This window comes from Tachyglossus aculeatus, chromosome 1 (assembly GCF_015852505.1).
Source record: "Tachyglossus aculeatus isolate mTacAcu1 chromosome 1, mTacAcu1.pri, whole genome shotgun sequence".
Lineage (NCBI taxonomy): Eukaryota > Metazoa > Chordata > Mammalia > Monotremata > Tachyglossidae > Tachyglossus > Tachyglossus aculeatus.
The window spans coordinates 33555860-33577775 of NC_052066.1; the positions used below are offsets into that span (position 1 = coordinate 33555860).

Consider the following 21916-nt stretch of genomic DNA (forward strand, 5'->3'; position numbering starts at 1 on the left):
GAGTTTGAAGTGGAAGAAGGAGAGATGTTTTCCTACCCTTACAAGCCGGGTAGAGTTTCAGTTCCTTTTGAACTCTGACAATAAATTGGCAACGAGTGGTAGGGAAGGCAGGAAATATTCTCCAACCTCTGCACAAGAATTGGAGCTTTTTGTTAGGCACAGGTGACCACAAGAGGTGATTCTAATCTGAGTCACACTCACTCGTGATCCAGGCTTCCAGTTCCAGGAAAATTGTTGGTAAATAAATGGTTTTGAAGCAGGCGGGAATTTGGGGGACCCTGGTCCCAACCAAGTATAGACAATAACAGTCTTCTCGGAAGTTTTTCTTCTGCTTCCCAGCAAATCTCCATCAAAAACCTTGGAAGGACCCTGACCCATCTTCATTTGCAGTGCCAAAACTGAGCCTTAGTAGAGTTGAGAAAGGGAATAGTCACTTTGTGAAGCCACCTCTAAATCTAGCAATCTTGGGGAATTCACCAAACCTGAAGATTGCTGTCAATAAAGTCAGATTATCTTCATGGTACTAGGAAGTATTAGCTCTTAAACATTGCATCATGAAAGAACATCAATTTATTTTGCTTTATTTTTTACTGGTGTTTTAGTTCAATTACAGCCAAAATCAGCATATTTTCGTATGTCTTTATAGGAGAAACTGCCTTACATATTGCTATAATAAATCAAAATCTGGCCATGGTGAGAGAATTACTTGCACGAAAGGCTGATATTCAAGGTGCTCGGGCCACTGGTGACTTTTTTGCACCAGGAAAAAAAGGACAATGTTACTATGGTATGTTCAAGTGGTGTTTTTTACTCATTTGCTATTCATGTTGCATGTCTTTTGCCATCTACTCAATTTCTCCTCAACTTTCAATAAAGATATGTAAAACTCCTACTATTCTGTTTCCAATTCTGACCCTTTTTGTTTCTGTCTTTTTAAGTTCTGTCTTAAGAACTTAATTTGTATCCATCCTCAGCACACTTGCATATATTTATTCAATTGTACATTTAATTATTTATTTTGACTACTCCTCTTTGGGACTGTGTCATATTTTATTTTCTTCTTCCCCAAACCCTAGTACATTGTACAGTACCAAGTGGGTGCTCAGTACATTCTGCGACTACTTCTCTGCATGCCCTCCATAAATAAATACTTCATTTTGCCAGAACGTATAACTACATTTTTGGATAGAGCATGATGGCAGCATTTATAGAATATTTTTTCAACTCCATGCGCTTCTCTGAGAATAGCAGCAATAGTCCCCCTTCTAGACTGTGAGCCTGTTGCTGGGTAGGGACCGTCTCTATATGTTGCCAACTTGTACTTCCCAAGCGCTTAGTACAGTGCTCTGCACACAGTAAGCGCTCAATAAATATGATTGAATGAATGAATGAATATACTTGGCGAGAAAATGGTTGTACGCATACCCCCAGTATTAGACATTGGGAGAGTACTACTAAGAAATTTTTCTGTTATTTGGGGGTTTTCCAGGAGTTCAACCCCCAAATCATAGGAAAGCTGGGTGTAGTAAGTAGTAGCAATAGTTGTTGTAACAGTAGTAGAAAGGGTATCTATTAAATGCCCAGTATTTGCAGGCATAACCTCTGGAAAGCTAATAGCTGTGGAAGAGATTGCTTTGGCTATGGGTACACACAGCATGGCTCAATGGAAAGAGCACAGGCTTTGGAGTCAGAGGTCATGGGTTCAAATCCCGGCACTGCCAATTGTCAGCTGTGTGACTTTGGGCAACTTAACTTCTCTGTGCCTCAGTTACCCCATCTGTAAAATGGGGATTAAGACTGTGAGCCCCCCATGGGACAACCTGATCACCTTGTAATCTCCTCAGTGCTTAGAACAGTGCTTTGTACATAGTAAGCACTTAACAAATGCCTTCATAATTATTATTATACCATGGATCCTGAATCACAAGTAGCCTGAAATCCTGCTCCTCCAGCCACAGCACTCTACTGATTTTTGTTGTTATTTTGTGTGTTGTGTATTTTTCCATGTCTCATGCTGTTTTAATGTTTTATTGTTTTTTTGTTCCTGATATGTCTGTCTTCAGTCCCCTTCCTGACCTATATTCATAGATTATGAGCGCCTTGAGGGACATTCGTTCACTCATTCATTCAATTGTTTTTATTGAGCGCTTACTGTGTGCAGAGCATTGTACTAAGCACTTGGAAAGTACAATTCAGCAACAAAGAGAGACAATCTCTGTACAAAACAGGCTCAAAGTCTAGAAAGGGGGAGACAGACATTAGGACAAGTAAATAGGAATCAATGGCATCAATAAAAATACATAGAATTAGAGATGTCTATACACACCAGAACAAGTAAAACAGGCATTAATAAAAATAAATAGAATTATAGATCTGTACATATATGCATAAGTGTGATGGGGCAGGGAGGGGGGGTAGAGGAGAGGGAATGGGGCAAAGTGGGTTGGGAAAGGGGAGCTGAGGAAATAGGGAACTTGGTCCAATTCCCACCTGTATACTCTTTTCCAGCACAGAGTACCAGGCTCTGCATACAGTAATCATTTAATAGCCCATTGTTGGGCAGGGATTGTCTCTATCTGTTGCCGAATTGTTCTTCCCAAGCACTTAGTACAGTGCTCTGCATACAGTAAGTGCTCAATAAATGTGATTGAATTAATGAAATACTCTTTCTACCACTGCTGCAACAACTATTGCTACTGCTTACTACACCCAGCTTTCCTATGATTTGGGGGTTGAACTCCTGGAAAACCCCCACGTTACAGAAAAATTTCTTAGTAGTACTCTCCCAGTGTCTGATACTGGGGCAGGGGGGTGTACAACCATTTCCTCGCAAAGCACATGTTGCTGTTGTTCTCAGAGAAGAGCATGGAGTTGAAAAAATATTCTATATATGCTGCCATCATGTTCTATTAAAAAATGTAGTTACACGTTCTGGCAAACTGGAGTATATATTTATGGAGCGTATATAGAGAAATAGTCATAAAATGTACTGAGCGCCCACTTGGTACAGTACATTATACTGGGGTTTGGGAAGAAGAAAATAAAATATTCATTCAATCGTATTTATTGAGCGTTTACTGTGTGCAGAGCACTGTACTAAGTGCTTGGGAAGTACAAGTTGGCAACATATACATATGGTCCCTACCCAACAACGGGCTTACCCTTCCCATAAGGAGGAGGAGGATTCAAAATCAATAATTGAATGTACAATTGAATAAATATATGCAAATGTGTTGAGAATGGAAACAAATTAAGTTCATATGAACTATATTTGGCTGCTGGTTTGTTTAAAAGGTATAAGGTGTTGGAAATTAACTGGGGAAAGCTAGTTGGAGAAGGAAACTTCTGGTCTCACCTTCACAGCATTGCCAAGTCTGCCCTTTCCTCTCCATCCGAACTGCTACCTTGCTGTTACAATCTCTCATCCTATCGCAACTGGATTATTGCATCAGCCTCCTCTCTGATCCCCATCCTCCTGCCTCTCCCCGCTTCAGTCTATATTTCACTCTGCTGCCCAGATTATCTTTCTACAGAAATGCTCTGGGCATGTCACTCCCCTCCTCAAAAATCTCCAGTGGTTGCCTATCATCCTTCGCATGAAGCAAAAACTCTTCACTATTGGCTTCAAAGCTCTCCATCACCTTACCCCCTCCTATCTCACATCCCTATTCTCTTTCTCCAGCCCAGCCCGCACACTCCACTCCTCTGTTGCTAACTCCTCACTGCGACCTCGTTCTCGCCTGTTCCGCCATCGACCCCTGGCCCACATCCTACCTCTGGCCTGGAATGCCCTCCCTCCTCACATCTGCCAAATTAACTCTCTTCCCCTCTTCAAAGCCCTACTGAAAGCTCACCTCCTCCAGGAGGCCTTCCCAGACTGAGCCTCCCCTTATCCTCTGCTCCTCCTCCTCTCCCCATCACCCCCACTTCCTCCCTCTGCTCTAACCTCTTCCCCACCCCACAGCACTTGTGCGTGTATGTACATATTTATTATTCTATTCATTTTATTAATGATGTGCATATGTCTATAATTCTATCTATTTTGATGCTATTGATGTCTTTCTACTTGTTTTGTTTCATTGTCTGTCTCCCCCTTCTAGACTGTGAGCCCGTGTTAGGTAGGGATTGTCTCTATCTGTTGCCAAATTGTACTTTCCAAGCACTTAGTACAGTGCTCTGCACACAGTAAGTGCTCAATAAATGAGAAGCAGCGTGGCTCAGTGGAAAGAGCACGGGCTTTGGAGTCAGAGGTCATGGGTTCAAATCCCGGCTCCACCAATTGTCAGCTGTGTGACTTTGGGCTATCACTTAACTTCTCTGTGCCTCAGTTACCTCATGTGTAAAATGGGGATTATGACTGTGAGCCCCCTGTGGGACAACCTGATCACCTTGTAATCTCCTCAGTGCTTAGAACAGTGCTTTACACATAGGAAGCACTTAATAAATGCCATCATTATTATTACTATTAATAAATATGATTAAGTGAATGAATGAATAAATGAATGAAAGATGAGAGTTTAGGAAGCCCTTGAGCTGAAATCTGATTTGGTAAGGGAGCAAAGCACACAAGCTAGAGAACAGAGGCAGTGGAATCGAACAGAGACAGGGGAATCAACTTGGATTGGGACTCATTAAGGCTAGGGAATGTTTCTGCTAACTCTATTTTTTGTACTCTTCCAAGCACTTAATACAGAACTCTGCACCTAGTAAGTGCTCAATAAATGTGATTGATAAGGATCGAGTTGAGGAAGGTTTTTGGGTGAGGAGAAATTCTGTAGACTGTGAGCTGCTTCTGGGCAGGAAACGTGCCTACTAATTCTGTTATATTGTATTCTCCCTAACACTTAGTTCAGTGCCCTGCATACGATAAGTGCTCAGTAAATACTATCAATTACTGTGGGATGGTAACAATTTTGGTGGTAGGAATTTAGGGACAGATCCACAAAATACAGCGTAGGATTTGGCATTCATTCATTCAGTCAGTCAAATTTACTGAGTGCTTACTACTACTAATAATAATAATGATGGCATTTATTAAGCGCTTACTATATGCAAAGCACTGGAGAGGTTACAGGGTGATGAGGTTCTCCTACGGGGGGCTCACAGTCTTAATCCCCATTTTGCAGATGAGGTAACAGGCACAGAGAAGTTAAGTGACTTGCCCAAAGTAACACAACTGACAATTGGCAGAGCCTGGATTTGAACCCATGAACTCTGACTCCAAAGCCCGTGCTCTTTCCACTGATCCACGCTGCTTACTGGACGCAAAGTACTATACTAGCGCTTGGGAGAGTACAATATAACGAGAAACAGTCACGTTCCTGCCCACAGCAAGCTCACAGTTTAGAGGGGGAGTCAGTTGAAGTCAACTGGCAGTTGATTGAAAGTGAGAGTTGAAAGGCAATGATAAGTTGAGGGTGATACTAATTTCACAAGCTTTGGGAGAGAGGGGATGGTCGATGGTATTCATTCATTCATTCATTCATTCATTCATTCATTCATTCAATCAATCAATCGCATTTATTGCATGCTTACTGTGTGAAGAGCACTGTACTAAGCACTTCGCAGGTAGAACTCGGCAACAAAGAGAGACAGTTCCTGCCCAAAACAACAGGCTTACAGTCTAGAAGCAGGGAGACAGACATCAAAACAAGTAAACAGGCATCAGTAGTGAGGTATTGGCTGAGATGGTAATGTTAGGATGAAGTGTGGCCTAGAGGGAGAGTTAAGGAGGCCCAAATAGAGACAGGTCTACTATATTGTAGCCTTCCAAGCACTTAGTGCAGTGCTGTGCACCCAGTAATTCAATTCAATTCAATTCAACAGTGTTTATCGAGCACTTGCTGTGTGCAAAGCATGTACTAAACACTTGGGAGAGTACAATAGAACAATAAACAAAGTATGCACTAAACAAAACATCATCATCATCAATGGTATTTATTGAGTATTTACTGGGTGCAGAGCACTGCACTAAGCTCTTATCTTGTTTTATGCCGTCGAGTCATCTTCGAGCCATAGCGACGCCATGGACACATCTCTCCCAGAACGCCCCACCTCCATCCGCAATTGTTCTGGTAGTGTATCCATAGAGTTTTCTTGATAAGGATACGGAAATGGTTTTCCATTGCCTCTTTTTACGCAGTAAACTTGAGTCTTCGCCCTTGATTCTCTCCCATGCCGCTGTTGCCCAGCACAGATGAGTTTTGCCTTGTAGCAGGTTGCCTTCCACTCGCTAGCCACTGCCCAAGCTAGAAATGGAATGGGTAGGCCTCTGCCTGACTCTCCCTCCTGTAGTCAAGACTGGTAGAGTACTGGGAACTTTCCAGGTGTGACCCTGAAAGGACTGCAGAAACGCTCTGGGCATGTTATTCCCCTCCTCAAAAAATCTCCAATGGCTACCAATCAATCTGCGCATCAGGCAGAAACTCCTCACCCTGGGCTTCAAGGCTGTCCATCACCTCGCCCCCTCCTACCTCACCTCCCTTCTCTCCTTCTACAGCCCACCCCACACCCTCTGCTCCTCTTCTGCTAATCTCCTCACCGTACCTCGTTCTCGCCTGTCCCACCATCGACCCCCAACCCACGTCATCCCCCGGGCCTGGAATGCCCTCCCTCTGCCCATCCGCCAAGCTAGCTCTCTTCCTCCCTTCAAGGCCCTACTGAGAGCTCACCTCCTCCAGGAGGCCTTCCCAGACTGAGCCCCTTCCTTCCTCTCCCCCTCGTCCCCCTCTCCATACCCCCCATCTTACCTCCTTCCCTTCCCCACAGCACCTGTATATATGTATATATGTTTGTACATATTTATTACTCTATTCATTTATTTATTTATTTTACTTGTACATATCTATTCTATTCATTTTATTTTGTTAGTATGTTTGGTTTTGTTCTCTGTCTCCCCCTTTTAGACTGTGAGCCCACTGTTGGGTAGGGACTGTCTCTATATGTTGCCAACGTGTACTTCCCAAGCGCTTAGTACAGTGCTCTGCACACAGTAAGCGCTCAATAAATATGGTTGATGATGATGATGATGATGATGAGAGTACAAAACAACAGAGTTGGTAGACACATTCCCTGCCCACGGTGAACTTACAGTCTAAAGGGGATACCATTGACTTACGAATCTGGAAAAGAATAGAGCGTGTTCATACAAGTACATCGTGATATGAGAAAAATCCCAAAGACTGGAACCTAACAGATCGTGTGAGTTCTGTCTGGCTGCAAACAGCCACTTTTCAGAGAACCCAGAGTAATATTACATCTCTTTAGAACAGTGTTTTCCACTCAACAAGCTCTCAAAAAACATTGTTACTTGAAATAGCAGATGATGGGCCAGTTACAGAGGGTCAAATCAAAAATCTAAGGAGCTTCCAGAAGCAGCATGGCCTAGTGGCAATAGCCTGGGCTTGGGAGTGGGTTCTACTCCTGGCTTCACCATTTGTCTGCTGTGTAACCTTGGGCAAGTCACTTCAATTCTCTGTGTCTCAGTTACCTCGTGTGTAAAATGGGGATTAAGACTGTGAGTCCCATGTGGGACAAGGACTGAGTCCAAACTGATTACCAGTGCTTAGAACAGTGCTTGGCATGTAGTAAGCATTTAACTCTGCTCTGTCTTGTAACTATGCTCTTTATACGTTCTGTCTTCCTCCATCTTTCCCCTGGTTTCTTACACGTATTCCAATGAGGCATTTCAGAGCTAGTCCAGTTTTGAACAGATTATACACACATAATAATAATAATAATTATGATGGCATTTATCCCAATGCTTAGAACAGTGCTCCAGTGCTTAGAACAGTGCCCTAGCACTTAGAACAGTGCTTTGCACATAGTAAGCACTTAATAAATGCCATCATTATTATTATTAAGCGCTTACTATGTGCAAAGCACTGTTCTAAGCACTGGGGAGGTTACAAGGTGATCAGGTTGTCCCACGGGGGGCCCACAGTCTTAATCCCCATTTCACAGATGAGGTAACTGAGGCCCAGAGAAGTTGACTTGCCCAATGTCACACAGTTGACAATTGGCGAAGCCGGGATTTGAACCCATGACCTCTGACTCCAAAGCCCGGGCTCTTTTCCACTGAGCCACGCTACTTCTCTACATGCTCCAACACATGCTCCAAGTTCACTTCAAGCAGCAGAAAAATGTTGCCAAAAGCTAGCAGTGTCTATTACTGCTTTAATGCTGATTCTGGGCATTCATTGAACTTGCCTCTAATGACTGAGAACCACGTAATTCAATGCCTCTCAGGTTGTGGATAAAGATGAATTTTCAAATGTGGTAAGAACTGAACTGAAGGTGAATATATTCCACGAAAAGAAGGATAAATCTTATCTGCTAGTTTTTTAAAAAAGGGAATGGTTCTTACATTCAAATAACCAGCGACAAGCATAATGTGCTGTGAAAAAATAGTTCTACGGTAAAATATTTCTTTCCTTTCCCCTCACTTGTTTTCCTAATTTGTCCCACTTCAGGGGAGTATGCATTATCATTTGCTGCCTGCATTGGCAATGAAGAGATTCTCCAGCTCTTGGTGGAAAGTGGAGCCCCACTGCACGCTCAGGATAAACAAGGTGAGTGCACCAAGATGAAAGAATTGTTATTAAAAACGTTTTGTTTTGACCCAATCAGAATGCTTTCTTCTCTTCATATCTGGAATTCAGAATCTACTGAGTTTGTTTTAACCATGTCTCACTGCATCCAACCTTTCTAGACTTGATGAAGGGATGAGCAGCGTGGGTCAGTGGAAAGAGCCCGGGCTTTGGAGTCAGAGGTCAGGGGTTCAAATTCCAGCTCCGCCAGTTGTCAGATGTGTGACCTTGGGCAAGTCACTTAACTTCTCTGTGCCTCAGTTACCTCATCTGTAAAATGGGGATTAAGACTGTGAGCCCCCCGTGGGACAACCTGATCACCTTGTAACCTCCCCAGCCGCTTAGAACACTGCTTTGCACATAGTATATATATATGTATATGTATATATACATATATGTGTATATATATGTCTATGTTTATTATATGTATATATGTTTGTACATATATGTATATATGTTTGTACATATTTATTATTCTATTTATTTATTTATTTATTTATTTATTTTACTTGTACATATCTATTCTATTTATTTTATTTTGTTAGTATGTTTTGGTTTTGTTCTCTGTCTCCCCCTTTTACACTGTGAGCCCACTGTTGGGTAGGGACTGTCTCTATATGTTGCCAATTTGTACTTCCCAAGCACTTAGTACAGTGCTCTGCACACAGTAAGTGCTCAATAAATACGATTGATTGATAGTAAGCACTTAATAAATGCCATCATTATTATTATTATGAGAGATACTTATTTTGGTAATTGCTAAGCACTTACTGTGTGCCAGGTCCTGTACACAGACCTGGGGTAGATACCAGATAATTGAGTTGGGTACGGTCCACATCCCACATGAATTGAAGTGACTTGCCCAAGGTTACACAGCAGAAAAGTGGTGGAGCTGGGATTAGAACCCAGGTCCTATGACTCGCAAGCCTGTGCTCTTTCCACTAGGCCAGGAATGCATATTAGAAGAAGGATGGAATATTTGTTTTTCAATTCAGGTCAATTTGGGAGGAAACAATGAACAAAGGTTTGCGCATACGAATGCGGGCGAAGAAGGAGATTCAAAATTTTCCATGACATTTTCTTTTCAGTAGGCCCAGTTTTCTATTTGGATGAGATCAATTTCCAGGAGATAATTGCTGCTTTGGAGACAGGAAAAAAGATATTTTCAGCAGCCCAGTACTAGGCCCCTTCCAGTGTGACTGTCACCCAGCCTCCAGCCTGCCTCTAGCTATGCCTCAGTCCATGTCACTTTGCTTACTTGAAGAGACATGAGGTAACGTGGCCTAGTGGTGAGAACACCGGCCTGGAAGCCAGAAGGTTAGGGTTTCTGATCCCGGCTTTGCCATTTTTCTGCTGTGTGACCTTGGGCAAATCACCTCACTTCTCTGTGCCTCAGTTACCTCATTTATAAAAGGAGGATTAAGATTGTGAGCTTAGAGAAGCAGCATGGTTCAGTGGAAAGAGCACGGGCTTAGGAATCAGAGGTCATGGGTTCTAATCCTGACTCCGCCACTTGTCAGTTGTGTGACTTGGGGCACTTAACTTCTCTGTGCCTCAGTTCCCTCATCTGTAAAATGGGGATTAAGACTGTGAGCCCCACGTGGGACAACCTTGATTACCTTGTACCCCCCCAGTGCTTAGAACAGTGCTTGGCACATAGTAAGCGCTTAACAAATACCAACATTATTATTACTATGTGGGATAGGAACTGTGCCTAACCTGATTTGTTTGTATTCCCCCTCACCATCAATCAATCAATCAATCAATCAATCAATCGTATTTATTGAGCACTTACTATGTGCAGAGCACTGTACTAAGCGCTTGGGAAGTACAAGCTGACAACATATAGAGACAGTCCCTACCCAACAGTGGGCTCACAGTCTAAAAGTGGGCTCACAGTCTAGAAACCCTGGGTGTTTAGTACAGTGTCTCACATTGTAAGCACTTAACAAATGTCACAGTTATTACTACACTATGGGTGCTTAGAATAGCAGGAGGAAAATTTTCCCAGCCTTGAGGATACTTATATAAAGAAGCTTCCAAAGGTTTACAAGAGCTTTTTCCTCTACTTTGGGTCAGTAAATCAACGTTGTTTATTGAATGCTTTCCGTGTGCAGATCGCTTTAATAAGGACTTGGGAAAGTACAGTACAAGAGTCGGTAGACGTGATCCCTGCCCAGAAGGAGCCCACAGTTGATGGGTGAGACAAAAATTGAAATATATTACAGAAAGAAGAAATTGTAGATTGTAAGGATGTTATATAAGTGCTGTAGATCTGGAGTGAGTATCAAAGTGCTAAAGAGATACATAGCCAATTGAAAGGCAACGCAGAGGAGGGCAGGTAAGGGAAGTGAGAGTTTATTCTCAGAAAATAAATGAGGGTTTTGAAGGTGGGGAGAGTGGTCACATAATATGTGCATTAACAAATACCACAAATACTAATTATTATAATTCCTATGGGACTGAGAGGTGGGATGAGTAAAGGGAGGATGTCAAAGAGGCACAGAAGGGAGTGGGAAAATTAGAAATGAGGGCTTAGTCAGGGAAGGCCTCTTGGAAGAGATGCACCTTCAGTAAGGCTTTGAAGGGGGAGAGTCATTGTAGGACAGATAGGAAAAGAGAGGGCGTTCCAGGCCAGAGGCAGGGTTCATTCATTTATTCATTCATTCATTCAATCGTATTTACTGAGCGCTTACTGTGTGCAGAGCACTGTACTAAGTGCTTGGGAAGTTCAAGTTGGCAACATATAGACATGGTCCCTACCCAACAGTGGGCTCACAGTCTAGAAGGGGGAGACAGACAACAAAACAAAACATAGTAACAAAATAAAATAACTAGAATAAATATATACAAATAAAATAAAATAAATAAATAGAGTAATAAATATGCACAAACATATATAATATATACAGGTGCTGTGGGGAAGGGAAGGGAAGGAGGTGAGATGGGGGGGATGGAGAGGGGGACGAGGGGGAGAGGAGGGAAATGGCTCAGTCTGGGAATGTTGATTTATTGACCCGAAGTAGAGGAAAAAGCTGTTGTAAACCTTTGGAAGATGAGATGGAGGTACAGTGGGTAGGTTGGCATTAGAGGAGTCATGTGTGCATGTCGGGATGTAGGAGAGTAGCAAGGTGAGGTAGGAGGGTGCAAGGCAATTGAATGCTTTAAAGCCGTTGGTAAGGAGTTTTTCTTGGTTGTGGAGGTGGATGGGCAAACACCTTTTTCTGCTATGTTGGAGAGAGAGACCACTAGGCTGTAGATTCCTTGAGGGCCAGGATATTTTGTACTTATTATTCTGGAATTTATTAAATCCTCTCAAGGTGCTAAAATCTCAGGTAGATAGAAGGTTATCAAGTAGGACAATAATAATAATGATGGTATTTATTAAGTGCTTACTATGTGCAAAGCACTGTTCTAAGCACTGGGGAGGTTACAAGGTGATCAGGTTGTCCCACGGGGACTCACTATCTTAATCCCCATTTTACAGATGAGGGAACTGAGGCACAGGGAAGTTAAGTGACTTGCCCAAAGTCACACAGCTGACAAGTGGTGGAGCTGGGGTTTGAACTCGTGACCTCTGACTCCAAAGCCCGGGCTCTTTCCACTGAGCCACACTGCTTCTCCTAATGCTCACTATCCCTCACAGGACTCACAATCTCTCCTATTCCCATTTAACAAGTGAAGAACCAAGGCCCTGGGGCTTGACCAAGGCCAAACTTCAGGCCAGTAGCAGAGAAAGAACTAGAACCCTGGTTATCTCAATCATCATCATAATAATAATAGCATTTATTAAGCGCTTACTATGTGCAAAGCACTGTTCAAAGCACTGGGGAGGTTACAAGGTGATCAGGTTGTCCCACGGTGGGGCTCACAGTCTTAATCCCCATTTTACAGATGAGGTCACTGCGGCACAGAGAAGCTAAGTGACTTGCCCAAGGTCACACAGCTGACAATTGGTGGAGCCGGGATTTGAACCCATGACCTCTGACTCCAAAGCCTGTGCTCTTTCCATTGAGACACACTGCTTCTCCTAATGCTGCGCTCTATCCACTAGGCTATGTTGCCTTCTATTGTACTCTCCGAAGTTCTTTGTACAGTGATCCACACACAGTAGATGCTTAATAAATGCTATCAACTGATGGATGGATCCACTACATTGCCGAATAATGTGGCCCAGTGGATAGAGCATGGACCTGGGATTCAGAAAGACCTGAGTTCTAATAATGCTCTGCCAATTTGCTGTGTGATCTTGGGCTGTCACTTAACTTTTCTATGCCTCAGTTACCTTATCTGTAAAATAGGTATTAAAACTACGAGACCCACGTGAGACAGGGACAGTGTCCAACCAGGGCTGGCAGGGATTGTCTCTCTTTATTCCTGAACTGTAGTTTCCAAGTGTTTAATACAGTGCTCTGCACGCAGTAAGCGCTCAATAAACATGATTGAATGAATGAACCCAATTTGTTCACATCCACCCCAGCACTTAGTACAGTGCCTGGCATAGAGTAAGTGCTTAACAAATACCAAAAATTATTGCAATTATTATTTAACATTTTCACTTTGAATATGGATTTAAAATTTGAAACAGAGAATTAGCAAAAAGAGGGCCACTCCCCCCTCCCCACTGACAGAGTCAAAATGGGGATAAGGAGGTGAGGTCATTGCAAATGTCAAAGTTATTGTCCCTCAGAGTATTCTGCTAATGATTTGGGATTACATAATAATAGAAATAATGATGGTATTTGTTAAGTGCATACTATGTGCAAAGCATTGTTCTAAGTGCTGGGGGGATACAAGGTGATCAGGTTGTCCCACGTGGGGCTCACAATCTTAATCCCCATTTTACACATGAGGTAACTGAGGCACAGAGAAGTTAAGTGATTTGCCCAAAGTTACACAGCCAATAAGTGGCGGAGCCGGGATTAGAACACATGACCTCTGACTCCCAAGCCTGTGCTCTTTCCACTGAGCCGTGCTGCCTCTCTAGTACATGCTTGTTCTGCAGGTTTTTCTGTGCATTTTATATTGGACTGATTACTTTCACTGGTGTCAGGAGCTGGAGAGGATAAATTTCAGTATTTAATAGATATTTGCCTCATGTTGTCCTGTGTCAATAAGGGACTGAAAAATCAGTTGAAATTATGGTCCTAACTCAATAAAGCTAGGTCTCTCAGCTGCTGAACTTATTACATTTTTGACATCCTTCAACAATCACTGCCAAATATTCCTAAATATGAAGAAGTTTTATTCACTGCTTATATTGAAAAATTTTCCTCTAGACTAGTCTTATTATCATTATCATTGTATTTGCTAGGTGCTTACTGTGTGTCAAACATTGTTCTAAGCACTGGGATAGATACAAGTTCACCAGATCAGACTCGGTCCCTGTCCCATATGGGGCTCACAGTCTAAGTAGGAGAGAGAACAGGTACTGAATCAGATAGAAGTTAAGTGACTTGTCCAAGGTCACACAGCATGCAATTGGCAGAATGAGAATTAGAACCCAGGTCCGCTGACTCCTGGGTTCATTCTCTTTCAACTAGGCCATGTTGCTTCCCATTAGAATTAAGCCACTAGAATGTATACCCTGAATTTATTGCATTAGTGAAAAAGAGAATATTGAATTTCAGGGGTTTGTCTTCAATTTCAAAAAAAAAAAAAAAAGAAATCACCCTCCCCTCATCCTCCCCACTCATTTTGGGTTTCTAGTTTATTACTAGTACAAGCTAGGCAGACCTGAGGCTTACTGTGGGCAGGGAATGTGGCTGTTAATTGTTATATTGTCCTCTCCCAAGCACTTAGTACAGTGTTCTGCACACAGTAAGCATTCAATAAATACAATTGACTGACTGACTGACTGGGTGGCAATAAAAAAAAGCCAGTTGCTACTGGGATGAAAAGCATAAGATAAAAGTACTGAACACTCTTAGCCCTTAGAAGATTAGCATTGTGAATTTGCTTGATGCCTTTTTTTAGTGCTACTTGTTAAATACTTACTATGTGCCAGGCTTTGACTGGCGCTTCAGCTTAGACCTTTCCATTATGGGGTAACCCTAGCGAGAGTGTGGCATAGCTCTAAGATTCCTTGACATATGCAAACTCTCCTGCCACGGTAAGATATTGATTAATAGTGTTTCCAGTGAGAATGTATGGATCCGAAAGCTGGACAGTGAAAAAACAGGATAGAAAGAGCATCGATTCCTTTGAAATGTGGTGTTGGAGAAGGCTTTTGTGAATACTATGGCCTGCCCAAAATACAAACAAAAGGATTTTGGAGCAAATTAAGCCAAAGTGGTCTTTGGAAGGCCAAATGACTCAATTTAGATTAGCATATTTTGGACACATAATCAGGAGGACTAATTCTCTGGAGAAGATACTAATGCTAGGAAAAGTCCAGGAAAAAAATGGAAGAGGCAGACCAGCAGCTATATGGATAGAAACCATAATGATAACAGAAGAACTGTTAGCAAGGTTACAGATTATGGCAGAAGGCAGGACATTCTGTAGAAAATATATCCATAGAGTCTCAATGAATTGGAAACGACTTGATGGCACTTGATAATAATAATAATAATAATGTGCCAGAAACTGTACTAAGCTCTGGTGTAGATACAAGATAATTAGGTTGGACACAGTCTCCGTCCCACGTGAGATTTTATCCAACCTAGTATCACAGTGCTTCCCTGTTCTCAAAATTCAGGCACATAGCTCATTGCATTGGTCTTCTTCCAGCTGATATTTACATTTATCCAATCTTACATTCACTCAGGTTTCTTTGCCAAAGTTGTCTTTCACCTCTTGTCTGATGCCCTATGTGGTCTTACCATGATTGCTAGGTTTCAACCCAACTGGCTGCATTTCATTGATTCAGGTCTCCATAGCACCTAGAGGCTTATTGAGTTTTGTTGGATGGAAGAGGTGATGTAAGCATAAATCACTATTTGAGCCCTTTTTTCGTCTTACCCTCTGGAATGTAAGCCCACTGTAGACAGGGAACTTGTCTACCAACTTAAATCTATTGTACTCTCCCAGGTGATTAGGACACCGCTCTATACACAGTGAGTGTGTTTAGTGAGAACTTACTGAGTGCACAGCCATACCCTGGGAGTGTATAATGCGTTGGAGTTCATAGACCTGTTTCCTGCCTGCAGTGAGTTTACAGTCTAGATAGGGATACAAACATTAATAATAAATAAATAAATTACAGATACTTACATAAATGCCGTGGGGCTGAGGGGTGAAGAGAGGATGCTGCTCTAGGTGTAAGGAAAATGCAGGAGGGAGAAGAAGAAGAGGAAATGAGGGCTTAATCAGAGAAGTCCTTTTAGAGGAGATGTGCTTTTAATAAGGCTTTGAAGGTGGAGACAGTGATCCTCTGTTGGACATGAAGAGGGAAAGCATTCCAGGCCAGAAGCAGGATGCGGGCGAGAGGTCAACAGCTAGATAGATGAGATCGAGGTACAGTGAGTAGGTTGACTTTAGAGGAGCAAAGTGTGTGGGATGGGTTAGAGTAAGAAATCATGGAAGTAGGATAGCGGGGGCAAGGTGACTGAATGTTTTTAAAGCCTATAGTAAAGAGTTTCTCCCCTCTCAGGGTCACACCTGGAGAGTTTCCAGTACTCTACCAGTCGCGACTACAGGAGGGAGAGTCAAGCAGAGGCCTACCCATTCCATTCCTAGTTTGGCCAGTGGCTAGCGAGTGGAAGGCAATCTGCTACAAGTCAAAACTTCCCTGTGCTGGGCAGCAGCAGCATGGGAGAGAGTTGAGGAAAGAGACTCGTTTACTGTGTGGAAGGAGGCAATGGTAAACCACTTCCATATTTTTACCAAGAAAACTCTATGGATACACAGAGACGCAGCGTGGCTTAGTGGAAAGAGACCGGGCTTGGGAGTCAGAGGGCATGGGTTCTAATCCTGGCTCTGCCACTTGCCTGCTGTGTGACCTTGGGCAAGCCGCTTTACTTCTCTGTGCCTCAGTCACCTCATCTGTAAAATGGGGATTAAGACTGTGAGCCCCACATTGGACAACCTGATACCTTGTATCTATCCCAGCGCTTAGAACAGTGGTTGGCACATAGTAAGCACTTAAGAAATACCAATATTATTATTATTATTATTATTACACTACCAGAATGATTGCGGGTGGAAGTGGAGCATTCTGGGAGAGATGTGTCTATGGCATTGCCATGGGTCGAACGTGACTCGACAACACAAGACAACAACAAGGGGTTTCTTTTTGAGGCAGAGTTGGATGGGCAAGCACTGGAGGAGTGGGCAAACATGGACTGTAAGATTTGGTAGAAAAATGATCCGTAGAGCAGAATGAAGTATGGACTGGAGTGGGGGGAGAAAGGAGGGAGTCAGCAAGAGGCTATTGCAGTATTCAAGGCACGATAGATTGAGTCCTTGGATTAACATACTAGCAGTTTGGATGAAGAGGCGAAGGCAGATTTAGTAATGTTGTGAATGTTGAACTACTTCCCAAGTGCTTAGTACAGTGCTCTGCACATAGTAAGCGCTCAATAAATACGATTGATCATGACAAAATTTGGTGACAGACTGAATTTATGCATTGTACGATAGAGATAAGTAAGAATAATGCCGAAGTTCCAGGCTTGTGAGACAGCTAGAGAAGCAGTGTTGCTCAGTGGAAAGAGCCCAGGCTCTGGAGTCAGAGGTCATGGGTTCAAATTCTGGCTCCGCCAATCGTCAGCTGTGTGACTTTGGGCAAGTCATTTAACTTCTCTGGGCCTCATCTGTAAAATGGGGATGAAGCCTGTGAGCCCCCCGTGGGACAACCTGATCACCTTATTACCTCCCCAGTGCTTAGAACAGTGCTTTGCACATAGTAAGCGCTTAATAAATGCCATTACTGTTGTTATTATTATTATTATTATTACAGGGAGGGTGGTGATGCTGTCTACAGTGATGGGAAAGTCGGAGGAGGTCGGGGTTATGTGGGAAGATAAAGAGTTCATTTTTGGACATAGTAAGTTGAGATTTTGAAGGACATCCAAGTAGAGCTATCCCAAAAGCAGAAGGAAATATGAGACTGCAGAGAAGGAGAGAGGTCCGGGCTGGGGATGTAGGTTTGGAAATCATGTATAGAGATGATAACTGAAGCCATGGGAGCAAATGAGTTCTCCAAGGGAGTGGGTATAGATGGAGATTGAAGGGGATTCAGAACTGAGCCTGGAGGGAATCCCGCAGTTGGTGATTAGGAGGCAGAGGAGGAGACTCCCAAAGAGACTGGGAATGAACAGCCAGAGGGATAGGAAAAGAACCAGGTGCTTAGTACAGTGCAAGCACTTAGTACAGTGCTAAGCGCTTAGTACAGTGCTCTGCACACAGTAAGCGCTCAATAAATATGATTGAATGAATGAATGAACCAGGAGAGGACTTTGTTAGTGAATTACCTCTTTTAAACCAGATTGAAGTTCCAGGAAGTTTGTGCATGCCATTTGGAATGGATTTGTCAACTGGTGTTATTATTATTATTATTAGTGTTATTATCATCATCATTATATTTGTTAAGCACTTATTATGTGTTAAACACTGTTCACCTCGATACAAGTTAATCAGGTTGGACACAGTTCCTGTCCCTCATGAGGCTCGCAGTCAAAGAACAGACACTAAACCCCCATTTTACATATGAAGAAACTGAGGCACAGAGAAGTTAAGTGAGCAGCCAAAGATCGCACAGCAGGTAACTGGCAGAGCTGGGATTAGAACCCAGGTTTACTGATTCCCAGGCCCACACTCTTTCCATGAGACCATGCTACCCCTTACTGCTCCATGCTATTCCAGTGCAATGTGTTGCAACATAGTCATGTTTTTATTTTTTATTTTTTAGGAAATACTGTTTTCCACATGTTGGTCCTGCACCCCAATAAAATGATGGCCTGTAAAATGTATGATTTCCTAATCTCCCTCATTTCCAAAGAAAAGGTCCCTTATTTGGAAAACATTGCAAACAAGCAGGGATTTACTCCACTAAAATTAGCTGCTCATGAAGGAAATCCAAAGGTAAGAAGGATGTGTGTATTTCTTCTTTGAATTTCTTCATTTAAGAAATCTGTAGTCTCATATTTTGAGCAAAAACTCTAAAGACATAGAAAGCGATGTTTTCTTCCTTCCTATGTTTTCCCCCAATATAAACTATGGCTTCTTGACAAATAGGTGATTGGCAGTGTACCTAAAGAGAACAGACTTCATTGAACTCCATGTTTAAAAAGGCTCACAAATTAATGGAAAATAGAAATGAGAAATGTATTAAAAGCAAAGTTTTGGCTTTCTAATATAGTCCAAGGTGACGCTTCCATTTCCAAGCTATGTAAAATGACTTTGGACTCTTAGTGATATTTTAATGATGGGGTACTTTAATCACACAGTGAAACCACTGCACTGGGCTTAAATTGACTTAGTCTTTTACAAGTTGGAACCACGGGTTTGAGAAACAAAGGAGCCCAGAGGATGAACAAAGAGAATTCATGCAGAGGCGTACGACGTGTTTTGTAGGAGAGTTAAGGAGGCTGCTATCACTCACGTTAATAAAAATTAATGGTTCAGGTTTCAGTACTGCCAATCTGATATCTCCCAGGGAGACATATTTCTGAAATGTAACTTGATTGTCATGCCAGTCTGAGAAGCTCTTCCCCATGTGAGCTTTCAGGGAGCTGCCTAATACTGAATCGAATGGAAACATTTCTATTGAGGAGAATGGTATTTTTTATAGCTTTATCATGCTGCTTTGAATGGAAAATAATCATCATCATAATCTTTGTTGAACCAAAGCAAGTCTAGCTCTTTAAAAAATTCCACTCTGCTATCTGAAGGGTGTCAGACGAGTGTCAACTCTGGGCAATTTAATGCTGAGCCCAATTCTCCCAGGACATAAATTTACTCCATGGAAGGAAGTTAGCATGAAGAATGTTAACAAGAAGATCAACTAGAAACTAGTTCCCAGACTGAGCCCCTTCCTTCCTCTCCCCCTCGTCCCCCTCTCCATCCCCCCATCTTACCTCCTTCCCTTCCCCACAGCACCTGTATATATGTATATATGGTTGTACATATTTATTACGCTATTTATTTATTTTATTTTATTTGTATATATTTATTCTAGTTATTTTATTTTGTTGGTATGTTTGGTTCTGTTCTCTGTCTCCCCCTTTTAGACTGTGAGCCCACTGTTGGGTAGGGACTGTCTCTATGTGTTGCCAATTTGTACTTCCCAAGCGCTTAGTACAGTGCTCTGCACATAGTAAGCACTCAATAAATACGATTGATTGATTGATTGATAGAAAACTATGGGGTGCATTTTTTATGGTATTTGTCAAGTGCTTACTATGCATCAGGAACTATATTAAGCACTTGGGTGGATACGCACAAATCGGGTTGGATACAGTACCTGTCCCACATGGGGCTCACAGTCTAAATCCCCATTTTACAGATGAGGCAACTGAGGCACAGAGAAGTGAAGTGACTTGCCCCAGGTCACACAGTGAACAAGTGGTCGTGTAGGACCAGAACTCAGGTCCTCTGACTCCCAGTCCAATGTTCTTTCCACTAGGCCACACTGCTTCCCTATTGTGCATTGCCACAATGAATGCACAATTCAGGACCCCAAGTCAGTATTCTGACAAAATCCTTTTGGTTCTACCTTTGCAACATCTCAAGTATCTGCCTTTTCCTCTCCATCCAAACTGCTACCATACTGATTCAAGCACTTATCATTTCCAGCCTTGAATAACCCTCCTCACTCACTTCTCTTCCCCTGTCTCTCCCTTCTCCAGTTCATACTTCACTCTGCTGCCCAGATCATTCAGTCCCTATCTCCCTACTCCACAGAAACATCCAACGGTTACCCAACCATCAAACAAAAACTCCTTTTCATCAGCCATAAGGCACTCAATCAGCTCTTTCCTTCCTCCCTCACCTCGTTGATTTCTATCTACAACTCAGCCCATATCTTGCCCATATTCTTCTTCTGGCCTCAATCCCCTTCTCTCTTCACATCTGACAGTTCACCACTCTCCCCACCTTCACAGCACTCCTAAAATCACATCTCCCTCAAGCAGCCTTTCCTGACAGAGTCCTCATTTCTCCCTATTCACACTCTCTTCTGTTTAGATTATAGAATTGTCAATTGTACCACCTTAAGCAGTATGGACTCTAGAGACCCATCACCCACATATCCAATCCATCACCAAATCCTGGTCTCACCTTCAAAACATCGCCAAGATCCGTCCTTCCCTCTCCATCCAAACCGCTACCATGTTAGTTCAGTCACTCATCCTATCCCACCTAGATTACTGCATCAGACTCCTTTCTGACCTCCCAACTTCCTGCCTCTCCCCACTCCAGTCCATACTGCACTCCGCTGCCCGTATTATCTGTCTACAGAAATGTTCAGGGCATGTCACCCCCCTCCTCAAAAATCTCCAGGGGTTACCTATCCACCTCTGTATCGAACAGAAATTCCTCACTCTTGGCTTCAAAGCTCTCCATCACCTTGCCCCCTCCTACCTCACCTCCCTTCTCTCCTTTTACATCCCAGCCCACACACTCTGCTCCTCTGATGCTAACCTCCTCACTGTGCCTCAGTCTCCCCTGTCCCGCTGTTAACCCCTGGCCCGCTTCCTATCTCTGGCCTGGAATGCCCTCCCTCTTCAAATCCGCCAGACCATCACTCTCCACCACCCTTCAAAGCCCTACTGAAGGTGTGCCTCCTCCAGGAGACTGTCCCACTTTTCCTCAGCTCCCACTCCTTTCTGAATCACACTGATTTACTCCCTTTGCTCTTCCACCATCTCCCCGCCCCACAGCATTTTCATTCATTTAATCGTATTTATTGAGCACTTACTGTGTACAGAGCATTGTACTAAGCATTTATGTATATATCTATAATTCTATTTATGAATACTGATGCCTGTTTACTTGTATTGATGTCTGTCTCTTACCTCTAGACTGGAAGCCCCTTGTGGGCAGGGATTGCCTTCCTTTATTTGCTGTATTGTACTTTCCAAGTGCTTAGTACAGTGCTCTGCACACCACAAATGCTTAATACAGTTGAATGAATAATAATGATAATAATAATAATAACGATGGTATTTGTTAAGCACTTACTATGTGCAAAGCACTGTTCTAAGCGCTGGGGGATGCAAGGTGATCAGATTGTCCCACGTGGGGCTCACAGTCTTAATCCCCATTTTACGGATGAGGTAACTGAGGCACAGAGGTGTTAAGTGGCTTGCCTAAAGTCACACAGCTGACAAGTCGCAGAGCTGGGATTCAAACCCATGATCTCTGACTCCCAAGCCTACGCTCTT

General features: G+C 42.8%; 1 protein-coding gene and 2 non-coding genes across 3 annotated transcripts in view; 2 read left to right on the top strand and 1 right to left on the bottom strand.

Moving 5' to 3' along the window:
- Positions 1-21916, top strand: part of LOC119926556 (transient receptor potential cation channel subfamily V member 5-like) — a 48346-nt gene that overhangs the window by 16221 nt on the left and 10209 nt on the right. The window contains exons 4-5 of the mRNA XM_038744627.1: positions 8472-8570; positions 18442-18614. Of these exons, the coding sequence (XP_038600555.1) occupies positions 8472-8570; positions 18442-18614 (272 nt within the window). The remainder of the gene's footprint in view (positions 1-8471; positions 8571-18441; positions 18615-21916) is intronic.
- LOC119937821 lies at positions 6207-6344 on the bottom strand. Its single transcript, XR_005454223.1, has one exon. It is a non-coding gene; the product is annotated as a small nucleolar RNA SNORA7 (small nucleolar RNA).
- Positions 16173-16310, top strand: LOC119936281. Its single transcript, XR_005453695.1, has one exon. It is a non-coding gene; the product is annotated as a small nucleolar RNA SNORA7 (small nucleolar RNA).